At 37.1% G+C, this 14,776-nt stretch overlaps 1 protein-coding gene across 3 annotated transcripts in view; it reads left to right on the forward strand.

The window, feature by feature from the left end:
- Window positions 1-14,776, forward strand: part of PRPF18 (pre-mRNA processing factor 18) — a 50,120-nt gene that overhangs the window by 15,684 nt on the left and 19,660 nt on the right. For all 3 annotated transcript variants that reach the window (XM_082452922.1, XM_082452923.1, XM_082452924.1), the window contains 6 exons: window positions 1,062-1,166; window positions 3,149-3,262; window positions 8,805-8,951; window positions 10,350-10,418; window positions 12,482-12,622; window positions 12,753-12,824. In XM_082452922.1, coding sequence (XP_082309048.1) covers window positions 1,062-1,166; window positions 3,149-3,262; window positions 8,805-8,951; window positions 10,350-10,418; window positions 12,482-12,622; window positions 12,753-12,824 — 648 coding nt within the window. The remainder of the gene's footprint in view (window positions 1-1,061; window positions 1,167-3,148; window positions 3,263-8,804; window positions 8,952-10,349; window positions 10,419-12,481; window positions 12,623-12,752; window positions 12,825-14,776) is intronic.

A 14,776-nucleotide genomic window follows, 5' to 3' on the forward strand; every position in this document is an offset into this window, starting at 1 on the left:
ATGTGTTACTTTTATTCCTTTATAAAAACCAGTTACCGTTTTTTTTTAGGGCTTGATGCTGATTTGGTCTGTGAAAATATAAAAGTTTAGTTTTTTTACCTAAATTTTCTGTTACCACTGTTAACACTGATTAACATAATCTTTAACCTATAGAATCATAAATTATATCATTTTAATCATATAGCCTTTCTTAACTGAATGTGAGTTTTTCCTTAATGTTGATCTTTTTTGTTTTTTGATCTTCTTTTGGCATCTGAGATTTGTCTTATGGTTCAGATGGAAAACCATGTTTCAATATCTTTTTTACAGACCACACAGTGGGACTTATAAATTGCTGAACTCAGTTTTCGTAAACTGTGACTTGGGCAGCAGACTCAAGAAAATATATGAAGAAATTTTTTTCTCTGCAGGTTCATATGAGCAAGAATGTCCACTCTGTTCTTTGTGTACTATGAGTAGAGAGGTGCTGGTTTTCATTATTTTCCCACAAGGTTCGCAGCTCAGTTTGTGGGCAAGTTCTGTGTAGCGTCGGAAAGTTTTCTGCACATCTAGCAGTGATTCCTGTGCACTTGGAAAAACACCTTTCAAAAATCAGGAGAGGAAAGAGCTGGAGCTTGAGGCTTCACAGGTTTTTGTTAGAGAGCAGTTCCTTTCTTTGGTCTTCATTTTAAACCCAGAGCAAGGATCAAATAACCCTGTAAGATGATTTTCTCAAAGAGGAGAAGAGCAAGCTGATTGTTTCTAAGAAGAGAGTAAAAATCTTGGAGTCTAGGGAGAAAATGAGTCTAAATTTCAGCCTTTTAAAGTTTTTGATTGTGGAAACCATTATACTTCTGTAGCAAGAATGCTGTCTCCTGGGTGCATGCTCTCTGCTTGGGTGTCCCTGAGCTCTCACAAGCATGTACATCAATTATGAGCTCTTTGCTCAGAGGAACATTTAGAAAACCTTCCATATTTAAAACATGTTTAATTTCAGTGAATACCTAATGTATAGAATGATAAATGTTAAACCATATTATATTTTAAAAGGAGAATTTCGTTTCTTTTGGCTATTAATGTAGATACAGCCAAAAGAGGAGGACCAGAAACCATTAACTTCATCGAATCCAGTATTAGAACTTGAACTGGCAGAAGAAAAATTACCCATGACTCTTTCTAGGCAAGAGGTAAGTTTTTATATGAATGTTTTGTGGGAAAAAAAGAAAAATCTCCACAGCAGTTGCATTTATCTCTGGTTCTTTCCAATAACTTTTGTCATTATTTCCCATATAAAATGACTTAACTGGCCAGCTGCACAGTGTTCTAGTTCAGTTTTCTTCATGAGGTTCTAAATTAATCTCTGCTTTTCTTGGTAGTGTTGTCGAATATCTTATGTCTTAAGTTGTTTTTAAAGAATGTATCATTCTGAACTTTAAAAACTAAACACATTCTAAGTAAGTATAATTAAATGCATATATTCTAAATAACTGTACTTGGTAAGTTGTCGAAATTATTTAAAATAATATAAATTATGTATTAAGAGAAAGTAAGTTAGTGTTTTGTAACTTACTTCCTCTTATTACATCTTTCTAAGTCAAAATACAGAGATCTGTATGATTCTTTATGACTGCATAATTTCCCATATTTTAAAAACTACTTTATTATTTTTAAAATCAATTCTGTGCTAATGGTCATTTAGGTTGCCTCAGCATTTCCCTATTTTAGATCACACTAAGATGAACGCCCTCATACAGATGTCAGTGCATGTGTAATAATGTATGATTACTTTCCTTTGGAAAATTTTCTAGAAACATGATTTCTGGAGTCTGTTCTAAAGACTAAAGACTATAGACATGCCTGAGGCTCTGGACACATATTACCAGAGGCCCTGCAGACTTGTTATAGCAGTTCATGCTCTCAGCTGTAGTATTTGCCCATACCCTGGTCAGTATCAACTATTATATTCCTTCAGCAATAACACCAACAACAAAATTTTAAGATATTCCTGTGAAAAAAGAATTCAGACTGTACACAAGGTACACAACGAAATTAACTTTGAGCAAAAGGAAACTCTCAGAGGAAAGGAGGGCTGATTCCAGAAGCTGTGTGTGAAAATTAGGTGAAGGACTTTTGAATACTTGGCCTGAAACGAATATTTGAGATTTTTAAAAAGAGCCATTGACCACAGTTCTAATTTTGAAAAAGCATTGAATATTCTCTGTCGTTCATAAAGAAGGACTGAGATAACTGAGAGAGGTAGCTTTTCATTTATTTTGAGAAGCATAACATATCTGTCCAAAAATGGGATGGGCTGTTTCATGAAGGGGTGTGACTTTTGTCATTTGTCAGACAGGGACCAGGAGAAGGTGTTTTTGAGGTCATTTCTGCATGGATTGGAGATAGCACTAGATGACCTCTTAAGTTTTTTTAATACCGAGTTTCAGTTAATCCAGTGGGAGCCCTGCCAGTGGTTTCTAAGTGTGATACCATTTACGTTCCCAGATAAAGTTCTTGGTATTTTTAAAATTACAACTTATTGTCTTAATTATAATTCTTGTTTGTCCTTTTTATGAAATACCACATGTATACAAAGAGTGTGTAAAACATGTGCGATCTAGTGGATAATTACAAAACAAACACTTGTATGACGATGGCCGAAGTCAAGGAGGAGTATTATGAGCCCCTCAGAAGCCCTGCACGTCCGCCTCCCTCCATCTGTAACTCACTTTCTCTTCTGAGGGACTAGCTTTTGGTTTTAATGTAGTACTGCAGTGCCGACTCATGGCCAGCTATGGTCGTTGACTTACCGCTGACCCCAGGCTTGGTTTTATGTTATTTTTTTCTCTTTATAAATGTTATCACTCCCTCCCATCGTAATGTTTTTCTTATGTATTCTACTACACAGATTGGTCCTTTCTGAAACACTCGCCAAATGACCTAAACCATTAGGGTTATTTAAGGTGTGACAATAATTCAGTATGTCTGTTAATGGAAACTAAAGAAAAAAGAAGCATAACTTACTTTTTTTTTTTTTTTTTTTTTTTTATAACTTACTTTTTGCATCTACTTTTCACTTACCAAAATAAGTGTTTGGTCTCCTAAAATAGGAATTACTATTACTAATGTCATAGGGAATTACTATTGTTGTTTGATGTATTTTTTTTAATAGGTTATCAGGAGATTAAGAGAAAGAGGAGAACCAATCAGACTCTTTGGAGAAACTGATTATGATGCTTTTCAACGTTTAAGAAAAATAGAGATCCTCACACCGGAAGTTAACAAGGTAAGAAGTCAGAACAAAGCTAGAAGAATGTCATTGTACCATATAAATGAGAATAGTATGGACTTCGACAGAGCTCGACTAATTGCATTACTATAGAGAAAAAAGGAAAAATAAAGTTGCCAGATTACTGCTGCTGAATGTAAATTTTCTTTTTTTTCTTTTTTAACTTTTGGGTGTGCGTGAGTTTATTTTTTTTACTTATTATTTTTCAGTATGTATTTATTTATTTTTGGCTGCATCAGGTTTTACTTGCGGCACTCGAGGTCTAGTTGTGGTGCACGGGCTCAGTAGTTGCGGCGTGTGGGCTTAGTTGCCCTGCGACATGTGGGAATCTTAGTTCCCCTGCCAGGGATCGAACCTGTGTCCCCTGCATTGGAAGGTGGATTCTTAACCCCTGGACCACCAGGGAAGTCCCAGGTTTTCTTTAATTTTCTTTTAAAAAGCACACATCTTGGGCATGCAGTTAGTGCATTTTGACAAATACATGCAAGTGTGTAGCCACTGCCCTTATGAAGATATAGAGTATTTTCATCACACACACATGAAAGTTCCCCAGCACTCCTTGGCCAGTCCCCGGGTTCTTCTTCCTCCACTTCTGGGCAACCACCTTGTTAAATTCTATCCCCATCAGTGAACTTGGAGGATACGTCTGGCTGCTTTTGCTCAGTGTGATATTTTGTAGATTCATCCATGTTATTGTGGATGTTGGTAGTTCCTTTACATTGCTGATGATATTCAGCTGTATGAATATATCAGAATATGTTTCTAGCTTTGGGCTGTTATGAATAAAACTGCTGTGAACATTCTTACACAGATCTTTTTTGGATCTGTGTTATTCCTCTTGGGTAAATATGTTTTTATCTCTCTGGTAAATGCTTAGAAGTGGAATTGCTGTATAGTAAGAGTAAATGTATGCTCAACTTTTTAGGAAATGCCAAATATTTCCAGTGTCTCATCAGTGTTTGTTATTGTTAGTCTTTTAAATTTTAACCATTCTCTTGTATTGTGGTAGTATCTCATTGTGGTTCTATTCACAATTCCCTGATAACTAAAGATTATGAGCATCTTTTCATAGACTTATTGGCCATATCTTTCTCTATGCAGTGTGTCTTTTGTTCATGTTTCAGTTGGGTTGTTTGTCTTTTTATTTTTGAGTTATAGGAGTTCTTTATGTGTATTCTGGATTCTTTGTCAGATATACAGATTCATGTTTTGTGTCTATTTTTTCCTAGTCTAGGCCTTACGTGTTCTCTTAATGGTGCCTTTTCATGGGCAGGACTTCCAAATTTTGATGAAGTTCGCTTTATGGTTATTGCTTTTGGTGTTTTGCTTAAGAAATCTTTGCTTACCCTAAGGTCTTAAAGAGATGGTATTTTCTTCTAAAACTTTAATAGTTATAGCTTTACTTTTAGGACTCTAATCTTGTTTTATGGCTCAGCTTATGGTCTGTCTTGGTGAATATTCCATGGACTCTTGAAAAGAGTATGTTTTATGCTTTGGATAAATGTCAATTACAGTGGTGGTGTTCAGATCTTCTGTGGCCTTATTAACTTATTTACTTGCTCTTTCAGTGAGAGACAGGTGTGGTTATCTGTGGCTGTGTAACAAACCACCCCAAAACTTACAACTTAAAACAATTCATTATTATAAAATCTTTCTCAGTCATCTATGATGGTAACAAACCACCCTGAAACCTAGTAACCTAAGGTAATTTGTCATTCTCCCTCACAGTTCTGTGGTTCGATTGGGCTAATTAAGCTGGGCAGTTTTTTGCTTGGGGTCTTGCATGTGATGCAGTCAGGTGAGGGCTGTGGCTGAGGTCATCTGAGGGCTCCCTGGACCGGCCTTCTAACTTAGAATGCTGCCTTAAAGGTGCAGCTGCTTTGTACCAGGTGTCAGCATTTCCTGCCTTTTTAAGGCTGAGTAATACTCCATTGTATATATGGACCCCATTTTATTTATCCATTCACCCTCGATGGACATGTAGGTTGCGTCTACCTTTTGGCTATTGTGAATAATCCTGCTATGGACACAAGTACATAAATATCTGTTCGAGTCCCTGCTTTCACTTCTTTTGCATATATTCCCAGAAGTGGAATTGCTAGATCATATCGTGATTCTGTGTCTAACTTTTTTTTAAAGCATAATAAATTTAAAAATTTTTCTTCGTTTATATTATTAATGTGCACAGCAATTTGTTTTTCTTTATTTTCAGTCCTGTCTAAACTTTCCTAACTTAAATTCTTGGAAAGAGTAAGTGGTTTTGTAATGCTTCATTTCACCAATATTTGTTTCTCTTCTATCTCCTGAGTCACTTTCCTTATCAAAAGATAGTCTAAAATGCTAATGTGAACTATTCAGTTTTTGTTACCTGATTTAATTTTTCTACTGCTCATTTCATTACTTGAAAAATCTTTTAGCTTTTAATATTAATTTATTACAACCTGCTGTATTCTAATCTTATTCAAGCCTGTCCCAAATACTGGAGTTTCTTATGTACTTGTTAAAAACTGAGGTATAATTCACATATAACATTAATTTCAGGTGTACAGCATAATGATTTTATATGGTCACCACAATAATCCCGTTAATATTCATCACCATACAGAGTTCCAACAAAATTTTTTTTTCTTGTGATGAGGACTTTTTATTTAGAGATTACTCTCTTGAGTAACTTTGAAATATGCAATACAGTATTATTAACTTTAGTCACCATGCTGTACATTATATCCCTGTGATTTATTTATTTTATAAATAACTGGAGCAGTCTAAAAGTTCATAAATTTGAACACATTCTGAAGCTCTACATTTTTACTCCCCTCCCTCCACGTTTTATTTTTCTGATACCACATTTTACGTCTTTATGTCTTGTGTAGCCCTTAACTAATTATTGTAGTTAGAGTTGTTTTTACTACTTTTGTCTTTTAATCTTCATACTAGCTTTATGAGTGATTAATTCACTACTTTTACTATATATTTACCTTTACCAGTGAGATACATACTTTCATATGTTTTCTTGTTATTAATTAGTGCCGTTTCTTGCCAGCTTAAAGAAGTCCCTTTAACATTTCTTATAAGGCTGGTTTAGTGCTGATGAACTCCTTTAGCTTTTGCTTCTCTGGAAACTGTTGCTCCTTCAATTCTGAATGATAATTTTGCCGGGTAGAGTGTTCTTGGAAGTTTGTTCTTTTAGCACTTTGAATATATTGTGCCACTCCCTCCTGGTCTGCAAAATTTCTGCTGAAAAAATCTCCTGATAGTCTTATGGGGGGAGCAGGTTCCCTTGTACAAAACAAGCTGTTTTTCTCTTGCTGCTTTTAAGATGCTCTCCTTCTTTAACTTTGGGGTTTTTTTTTTTAATTGAAGTATAGTTGTTTTACAGTATTATGTTAATTTCAGGTATAGAGCATAGTGATTCAGGTTTTTGCAGATTATATTCCATTATAGGTTATTACAAGATATTGGGTATAATTCCCTGTGCTATACAGTATATCCTTGTTGCTTATCTATTTTAAATATAATAGTTTGTATCTGTTACTCCCATACCCCTAATTTGTCCCTCTCTCCTTTCCTTTTCCCCTTGGTAACCACAAGTTTGTTTTCGATATCTGTCTGTTTCTGTTTTGCATATACTTTCATTTGTATTATTTTTTAGTTTCCACATATGGGTGATATCATACAGTATTTGTCTTTCTCGGTCTGACTTATTTCACTAAGCATAATACTCTCCAGGTCCGTCCATGTTGTTGCAAATGGCAGAATTTCATTCTTTTTTTATGGCTGAGTAATATTCCTCTGTGTGTGTGTGTGTGTGTGTGTGTGTGTGTGTGTGTGTGTGTGTGTGTGTGTATGTGTGTCACATCTTCTTAATCCAGTCGCCTGTTGGGCACTTGGGTTGCTTCCTTGTCTTGGCTATCATAAATAGTGCTGCTGTGACCATTGGGGTGCATGTATCTTTTTGAATTTAATATTTTCATTTTTTCTGGGTATATACCCAGGAGTGGGATTGCTGGATCATATGGTAGTTCTGTTTTTAGTTTAAGGGACCTGAATACTGTTTTCCGTAGTGGCTATCTCAATTTTCATTCCTACCAACAGTGTATGAGGGGTCCCTTTTCTCCACATCCTCTGCAACTTTTGTTTTGTAGACTTTTCGATGATTGCCATTCTGACAGGTGTGAGGTGATACCTCATTGTGGTTTTGATTTGCATTTCTCTAATAATTAGTGATGTGGAGCATGTTTTCATGTGCCTGTTAGCCATCTGCATGTCTTCTCTGGAGAAATGTCTGTTCAGGTCTTCTGACCATTTTTGGATTGGGTTGTTTTTTGATATTGAGTTGTATGAGCTGTTTGTATATTTTGGATATTAACCCCTTGTGGGTCACATCATTTATAAATATTTTCTCCCATTCAGTAGGTTGTCTTTTTGTTTCGTTGGTGGTTTCCTTGCTGTTCAAAAGCTTTCAAGTTTAATCACGTCCCATTTGTTTGGTTTTGCTTTTATTTCTTTTGCCTTAAAGACTGATTAAAGAGAGTATTACTATGATTTATGTCAAAGAGTGCTCCGCCTGTGTTGTATTGTAGGAGTTGTCTTTAACTTTTGACATTTAATTATAATATGTCTTGGTGTGGGTGTGTTTAACTTTTTCAGATACTGCCATACCGTTCTCCACAGCAGCTGTACCATTTTACATTTCCAGCAGTGCTCTAGGGTTCTGTTTCTCCATATCCTAGCCAAGTTATTATTTTATGTTTTCTGCTGATAATATTCATCCTAATGGTTGTGAAGTGGTATCTCTTTGTGGTTTGATTTGCATTTCCTTAATGACCAGTGATGTTGAGCATCTTTTCATTTACCTACTGGCCGTTCGTATGTCATCTGTTAAAGTCCTTTGCCCATTTTAAATCAGGTTGTTTTCTGTTTTGTTAGTTAACTCTAAGAGTTTTATAGTTTTAGCTCTTACATTTAGGTCTTTGATCCATTTTGAGTTAATTTTTGTATGTGGTATATGCCAAGGGTCTAGCTTTAAGGCTTCCATTTTTACCAAGTGGTCACCAACTGGAAGTGAATAGAATATGGAATTTGCTGGTTTGTTAGAAACATAGTGAAATCCTTGGATATGGTTGAGACCCTGGTTTTATACTGTTGACATTTCCAAATGTTTTGGGAGTTCAAAGTATCAGTAGTTGCAGTTGTTAGACATTTTCAGTGAACCAGGAAAATGGATTGGGGACCAGTGGAGACCTGGTCACTTTCACTAGGGCCTCATTAGAAAATTACAGCGTTAATGCCTATTCTTATTTGGATTTGTCACTCGTATGTTTTATTTTTCTGACCATCAGATTACCTATTGTGTGTACATTCTTTTAAATTTAAATATGTTCATAAGAATTGACTTTGCATGGACAGTGGTGATAGCTGTATAATAAATTGAAATATTATTTGAGTTTCTTTGTGGAGAAGAAGGTGGATTATACTCATTATTAGAGAAGAAATCAGTGAAATTTCATACCAGATGTAACTTTTTACCTTTCCTCAGGGATTGAGGAATGATCTGAAAGCAGCTTTGGATAAGATTGATCAGCAGTACCTGAATGAACTTGTGGGTGGCCAAGAACCTGGAGAGGAAGACACCCAGAATGATTTGAAAGTTCATGAGGAAAACACCACAATTGAAGAGTTAGAGGTGATCCCTCCCCCACCTTCCCTGATGCCCCGTCACGCCTTTCATTCCCTGCAGCAGGTGGTTGAGCTCCTCAGACGGTTCAGTGTACAGCGTGCTGGCGTCTTTGGTCACCACAAAGGCCCTTCTTCTATTCCGTGCCTTTTGTTTATTCACTCCCTTTTTTCTCATTTCCTATACACATTCCCCTACTTCCTGCCTTCAAAAGTATTCATTCTGATATGTTTGATGTGTATCCTTTGATTTGTTGATGGTCTTGTAGAACCAGTAGTGTTTTGTCTGCATGTGTTTTGGTATATACATACATGATATTTTACTGTGAAATTCTTCATTCTGTTCACTTTTTTTCCACTTAGAACTATGTTAAGTTCCATCCTTGATACCTTTTGTACATCTAAACTTTTGATTTTAACTGTTAACATAGCATTTCATACACTGTGGCATTCACTGCCTTTTACTTTTTGTTCGCCATAATGACAGACAGTGAGATTGCTCCCAGCTCCCTGTTACCACAGACAGCTTTGTGACAGACAGTCTTGCACATGACCCCTCTGGAGCAGGAGCAGGATTGCTTCTGATACATGTTTAACTTGTCTGAGTACTGCCAAATTGCTCTCTGTAACGGGTTTGCCAGTCTCCACCCTCCACCAGCACTGTGTGAGTGTCTTGTATCCCTGCATCCCTGCCAACACTTGGCAGTATCTTGCTTTCTTACTTTTGCCAGTGTGTCGAATGTGGAGTGATATATGTAATCTTATTTAAAAGTTGTATTATCTAAATATCTAGCATGAGCAAAAATAATATGACTTAGTTTAAAGTTCTTAATGGTTAATAAAACATAGTTATTTTTTCTGTCACCTTTCATTCCTGGCTCTTAACCCACATTGCATGCTGTGAGTGAGATTGTAGTTAAGGAAGATGTCGTTTTAATTATACCTCGACCCCCTAAATTTTACTGCAATAATTGGTGTGAGCAACCAGTTCTGGACATTCTTTTCCTTTTTCCTTCGTTTCAAACAACTTTGGAGATAGTCACATACTATACAATTTATCCATTTAATGTGTACAATTCAGTGGTTTTTAATATATTCACAGGTTGCTACAACCATCATCACAATCTAATTTTAGAGCATTTTGTTCCCCTAAAAAGAAACCTCATGTTCATTAGCAGTCACTCCCTTTACTCCCTCTTTGAGTCATAAAAGATAACATGCTCTCTAAATTTAAATGACAAATTGTCTTTTTTTTTTTTTTAAATCTATCTAGAAATTCCATCAGGGTTTTAAATCAAAATTGGACCATACGTATAGGTAATAAGGAGCCATGTTTAGTCTGGTGTTGATAATGTATGTATTCCCCTGTTGCTCTTGACTAATGAACAGAAGCATTCTTTTTCTTCAGGCACTGGGAGAGTCTTTAGGAAAAGGTGATGATCATAAAGACATGGACATCATTACCAAATTCCTTAAGGTATGTACTTTTTGGCTCGGAAAGGAGGACACGTTTTCTTTAGTTAAGAACTGGTCTTACTTTTTTTTTTTTTTTTGGTTTTTTTTTTTTTTTTTTGGTTTTTCATTTTTGAATTGTTTAAGAGTTAAAGACTGGAAAGGGAAATCCTCCCTAAACATTTCTGCACGTACAGTGTTTATGATATTGCTATGTGCTTGGATATAGAGGTTAAACAAAGAAAATGTATATTTACTTTCTTCATAGCACTTGTAAGGCTGACTTATTAATGTAAATACACTGAAAAGAATCATAGCAGTGGAATGAACAAGAAGTTTTAAGGATTAAAAAATTTATTTTAAACACTCCGGGAAGGAGTGCAATAAGGAGAAGCTTTTCTGAGAGATGATGACAGTAAGGAATGGAAGGAGGTGGGAAGACGTTGACAGGGAAAAAAGCACTCGAGTAACCTTTCAGAGACTTGCGATTAGCTCATTCATTCTTCCCGGAATTCCTCTCTTCAGTGGTTTAGGTAGAGTATGTGCAAATCCCAGATTCTTTTAACATTTATTCACAAATTATTTGTGTTCAGAACAAGAGATATAAATGCAAGAAATGCTTTTACTTGTATTTACAGTTTAAATACAACACAATTAGTCATCAAGATTCTCAATCCGTTGAGGATTTGGCATGGAATTAGCTAGGGCGTGGTGGGATCTAGCATGAACTAGAATTTCCTCTTTGAGTGACAGCCTCTCCCTATGTAGGACATGCATAGGTAACACCGCTAGGGGAGTATGGCCTCCTCAGCCTTCAGTGTTTACCTGCCTCTGGGAAGGATGCTCTTTGTGCAGTTTAACTCAGTGGGCACCTGGGTAGTTTTCTGGGGCAGGGTGGGGGCTGGTCATAGTTTCTTTTATTTTCGTTCGTTTTTTCCTTCCTTCTCCTTTGGTCAGGCACTTTAGAGGGAATTTTTAATTGAATTGTGGTCTCTACTGCAAAAATAGAAAGTCCAAATACTACATCATCATCCTTGGAAGATTGATTAAATATCACAGCACATATGGCATTATGGCTGATGAGTCTAGGTAGGTTGAATTTTATGTAATAGAAATACAAGTACAAGTTTATTTCTGACCATAATTCAAAAAGAGTCATGTACCAAAATGTTCATTGCAGCTCTATTTACAATAGCCAGGACATGGAAGCAACCTAAGTGTCCATCATCAGATAAATGGATAAAGAAGATGTGGCACATATATACAATGGAATATTACTCAGCCATAAAAAGAAACGAAATTGAGTTATTTGTAGTGAGGTGGATGGAGTTAGAGTCTGTCATACAGAGTGAAGTAAGTCAGAAAGAGAAAAACAAATACAGTATGGTAACACATATATATGGAATCTAAGGAAAAAAAAAAAAGTCATGAAGAACCTAGTGGCAAGATGGGAATAAAGACACAGACCTACTAGAGAATGGACTTGAGGATATGGGGAGGGGGAAGGGTAAGCTGTGACAAAGTGAGAGAGTGGCATGGACATATATACACTACCAAACGTAAAATAGATAGCTAGTGGGAAGCAACCGCATAGCACAGGGAGATCAGCTCGGTGCTTTGTGACCACCTAGAGGGGTGGGATAGGGAGGGTGCGAGGGAGGGAGGGAGATGCAAGAGGGAAGAGATATGGGAACATATGTATATGTATAACTGATTCACTTTGTTATAAAGTAGAAACTAACACACCATTGTAAAGCAATTATACTCCAATAAAGATGTTAAAAAAAAAAAAAAGTTCTGTCAAGCAGTTGCCTGTGAAATTTGATAGCTCTTTCAGGGGAAATGGATCACATCTGAGCTGGGAGAGGTGTAGAATAGGGAAGTCTGTGACTTGCCAAAGGTACTACATTAAAACATACGTGACGCACTAAGCAGAGATAGTTCATTAGTTACATATTGGTTGATGTTTTAGTCAGTCAAGACATTTACTCTAAGGATGAGTGTATACCATTTTGTGCATCAGAGAACTTTTAAACTTACAGAACCACTGGGTGGCATTGTAGTCTAAATTTACCCTTTTTTCCACAGTTTCTTCTTGGTGTTTGGGCTAAGGAGCTGAATGCCAGAGAGGATTATGTGAAGCGCAGCGTACAGGGTAAACTGAACAGTGCTACTCAGAAACAGACCGAGTCCTATCTCAGACCCCTTTTCAGAAAGCTACGGAAAAGGGTGAGGTTTCGCAAAAAATGCTTTTGTTAACTGATTTTAAAAAAATAGAATATATGAAGTTAGAATAAATGCAGTCTGTAACTACACACTGTAGCTTCCAAAAGTTAGTTATGCTTTTTTTCTTTTCCAGAATCTTCCTGCCGATATTAAAGAATCCATAACAGATATCATTAAATTCATGTTGCAGAGGGAATATGTGAAGGTACATTACCATGCTGTGCATCAGAATTATGTTTATGAGCATTCCTAGGTTGTGTGCATAATATGTTCATTTTGTGTGGGTGTATTTTAATAGAAGATTTAAGAATAAATGTGAAATGAATTAGTAGTAAAAAAAAAAAAAAACCTTTCATTTGCTAATATATTGTCAGCTTTATTGTTAGGCATGAATAATAAAGTTTCAGACCACACTGTATTTTTTAGTCATTTTTAAGGAAGGTGTAAAGATTCTTCACGAACTGGATATAGGCAGCGTTCATTTCATGAATGGGATTGAATTTCAAAGTTTTTAGATTGTTGATTATGGCTTGGAACAAATTTTCCCATAGAAGCAATGTTATGTAGATTAGTTTCCCAGGCCAGCTATAAAAACCTACTTAATCCATAATATAGCTGAACCATTGTACTAATGATACAGTGGAATTTAACCGCCCTTTATGCTGGTTTCTCTGAGAAAATGTTCTAAGTAAGGCTGCCAGAATTTCTCTCTCCCATTTCAGTACTGCAACAATAGCAAAGCCCAGGAGGGGAGACTCTTCCCCTGCTGCAGTGCCTTTATTCCTGAACGGACTCTGGGGCCAGGTGGCAGAGGAGAGAGCTCTGGTGTCCACGTGCTCCTTGGGTAGAGTTTAGAAAGGAGGTGGAAGGCCATCAGTCAGTGTGGCGAACAAGAAGAGAAGGGCCTCTTGCACCACTAATGGGATTGGAAGTGCACCCCTGCTCGTGGGCCATCAGCCGAGTGTGAGGAGGGAGGCTTCCAGTGGCTGTGCCTCCCAAGAGGGGAGGAGTGGGGGGGTCCGTGCAGCATCTCCAGTGACGGTTCCAGAGCCTCGATGGGGCTCTGCCAGAAAAGTGGGGGTGCGTTGCTTATTCCTGTGCTCTGAGTGTGTGTCCTCAGAAGGGACTGTGGGTGATCCTGGGTGACTGGAGGTCTCCTTGATGAGAGCCTCATGCTAATGGGCTAAAGTAGTGTTTTTAATCCCTCTAGATGAGAGCCTGTTGGTTAGTCAAAGAAAGCGTTTCTGCTTTATGAGTTTTATTTTTGGATAGTTTCTGTGAGTTGCCTGGAGCTTACCAGGGATGATTGCATTGGGATCGATGGATAAGGTCACCATCAGTGCAGAAGGAATTCACGGCACTTGCCTACTAGAGGCGATGCCTTCCCTCTTGTTACTTTTCTCATTCTCGTATATGAGAAGCTGGTGAAAGTTTATTTTATATAAAGTACAGAAAGAACTAAAACTTAATATTAGGACAGTCTTCTTTGGAAATTTGGGGAAACTGAATATTGGAAATTTTATCAGTTAATATCCAGTATTAAACTTTACACACACAAGTATCAGTGATTTAAAAAAATGTGTATATGCTGTTTTAAAATTCCATATATCAGTCTCATAGTTGTTTGATTTTTAAATAAAGATCTCTTTGAGGCCTGCTGTGTAAGCCTCTCTGAAACCGTTGGGGTCTTTTAGAGTTTACTTGCTTTCTGTTTTGTCCCCCACCCCAGCCCAGGTAGCCAGGCTTGGTTTAGAAAAAGAGCCATTTTTCTTCATTGCTTTCTCTCTTCTCATTTTGTCGCTTTTAAGGTTCTTGGCAGGTGGGAGGTTTGGGGGGCCAAAGTGAAATGATCTCATCCTTTAGCTATTTGGCTCGAGGGCCAGTATTTAATCTCTGTTTACACATCTGCTATGGGCCCGATGTGATGGTCCCAGCACACAGAGCCCACACTGCTTTCAGAGGTCTGCACTGCTGTGCAGGGAGTAGTTGTAGTTTCAGGTTGGATTATGAAAAACTAGTTAGCCTCTGTCTTCTCTGTGACCACCTAGGGAGAAGACTAGGTCTAACGGAAACTCAGACTAGCGTTTTTGTCAGTGCATCAGATTACCTGCCTGGTAATTCCAGATCTGAAATGTATTAACTTCCAGTGCACCAGGG

The sequence above is a fragment of the Balaenoptera physalus genome, assembly GCF_965194825.1.
Source record: "Balaenoptera physalus genome assembly, chromosome: 2".
In the NCBI taxonomy this organism is placed as follows: Eukaryota; Metazoa; Chordata; class Mammalia; order Artiodactyla; family Balaenopteridae; genus Balaenoptera; species Balaenoptera physalus.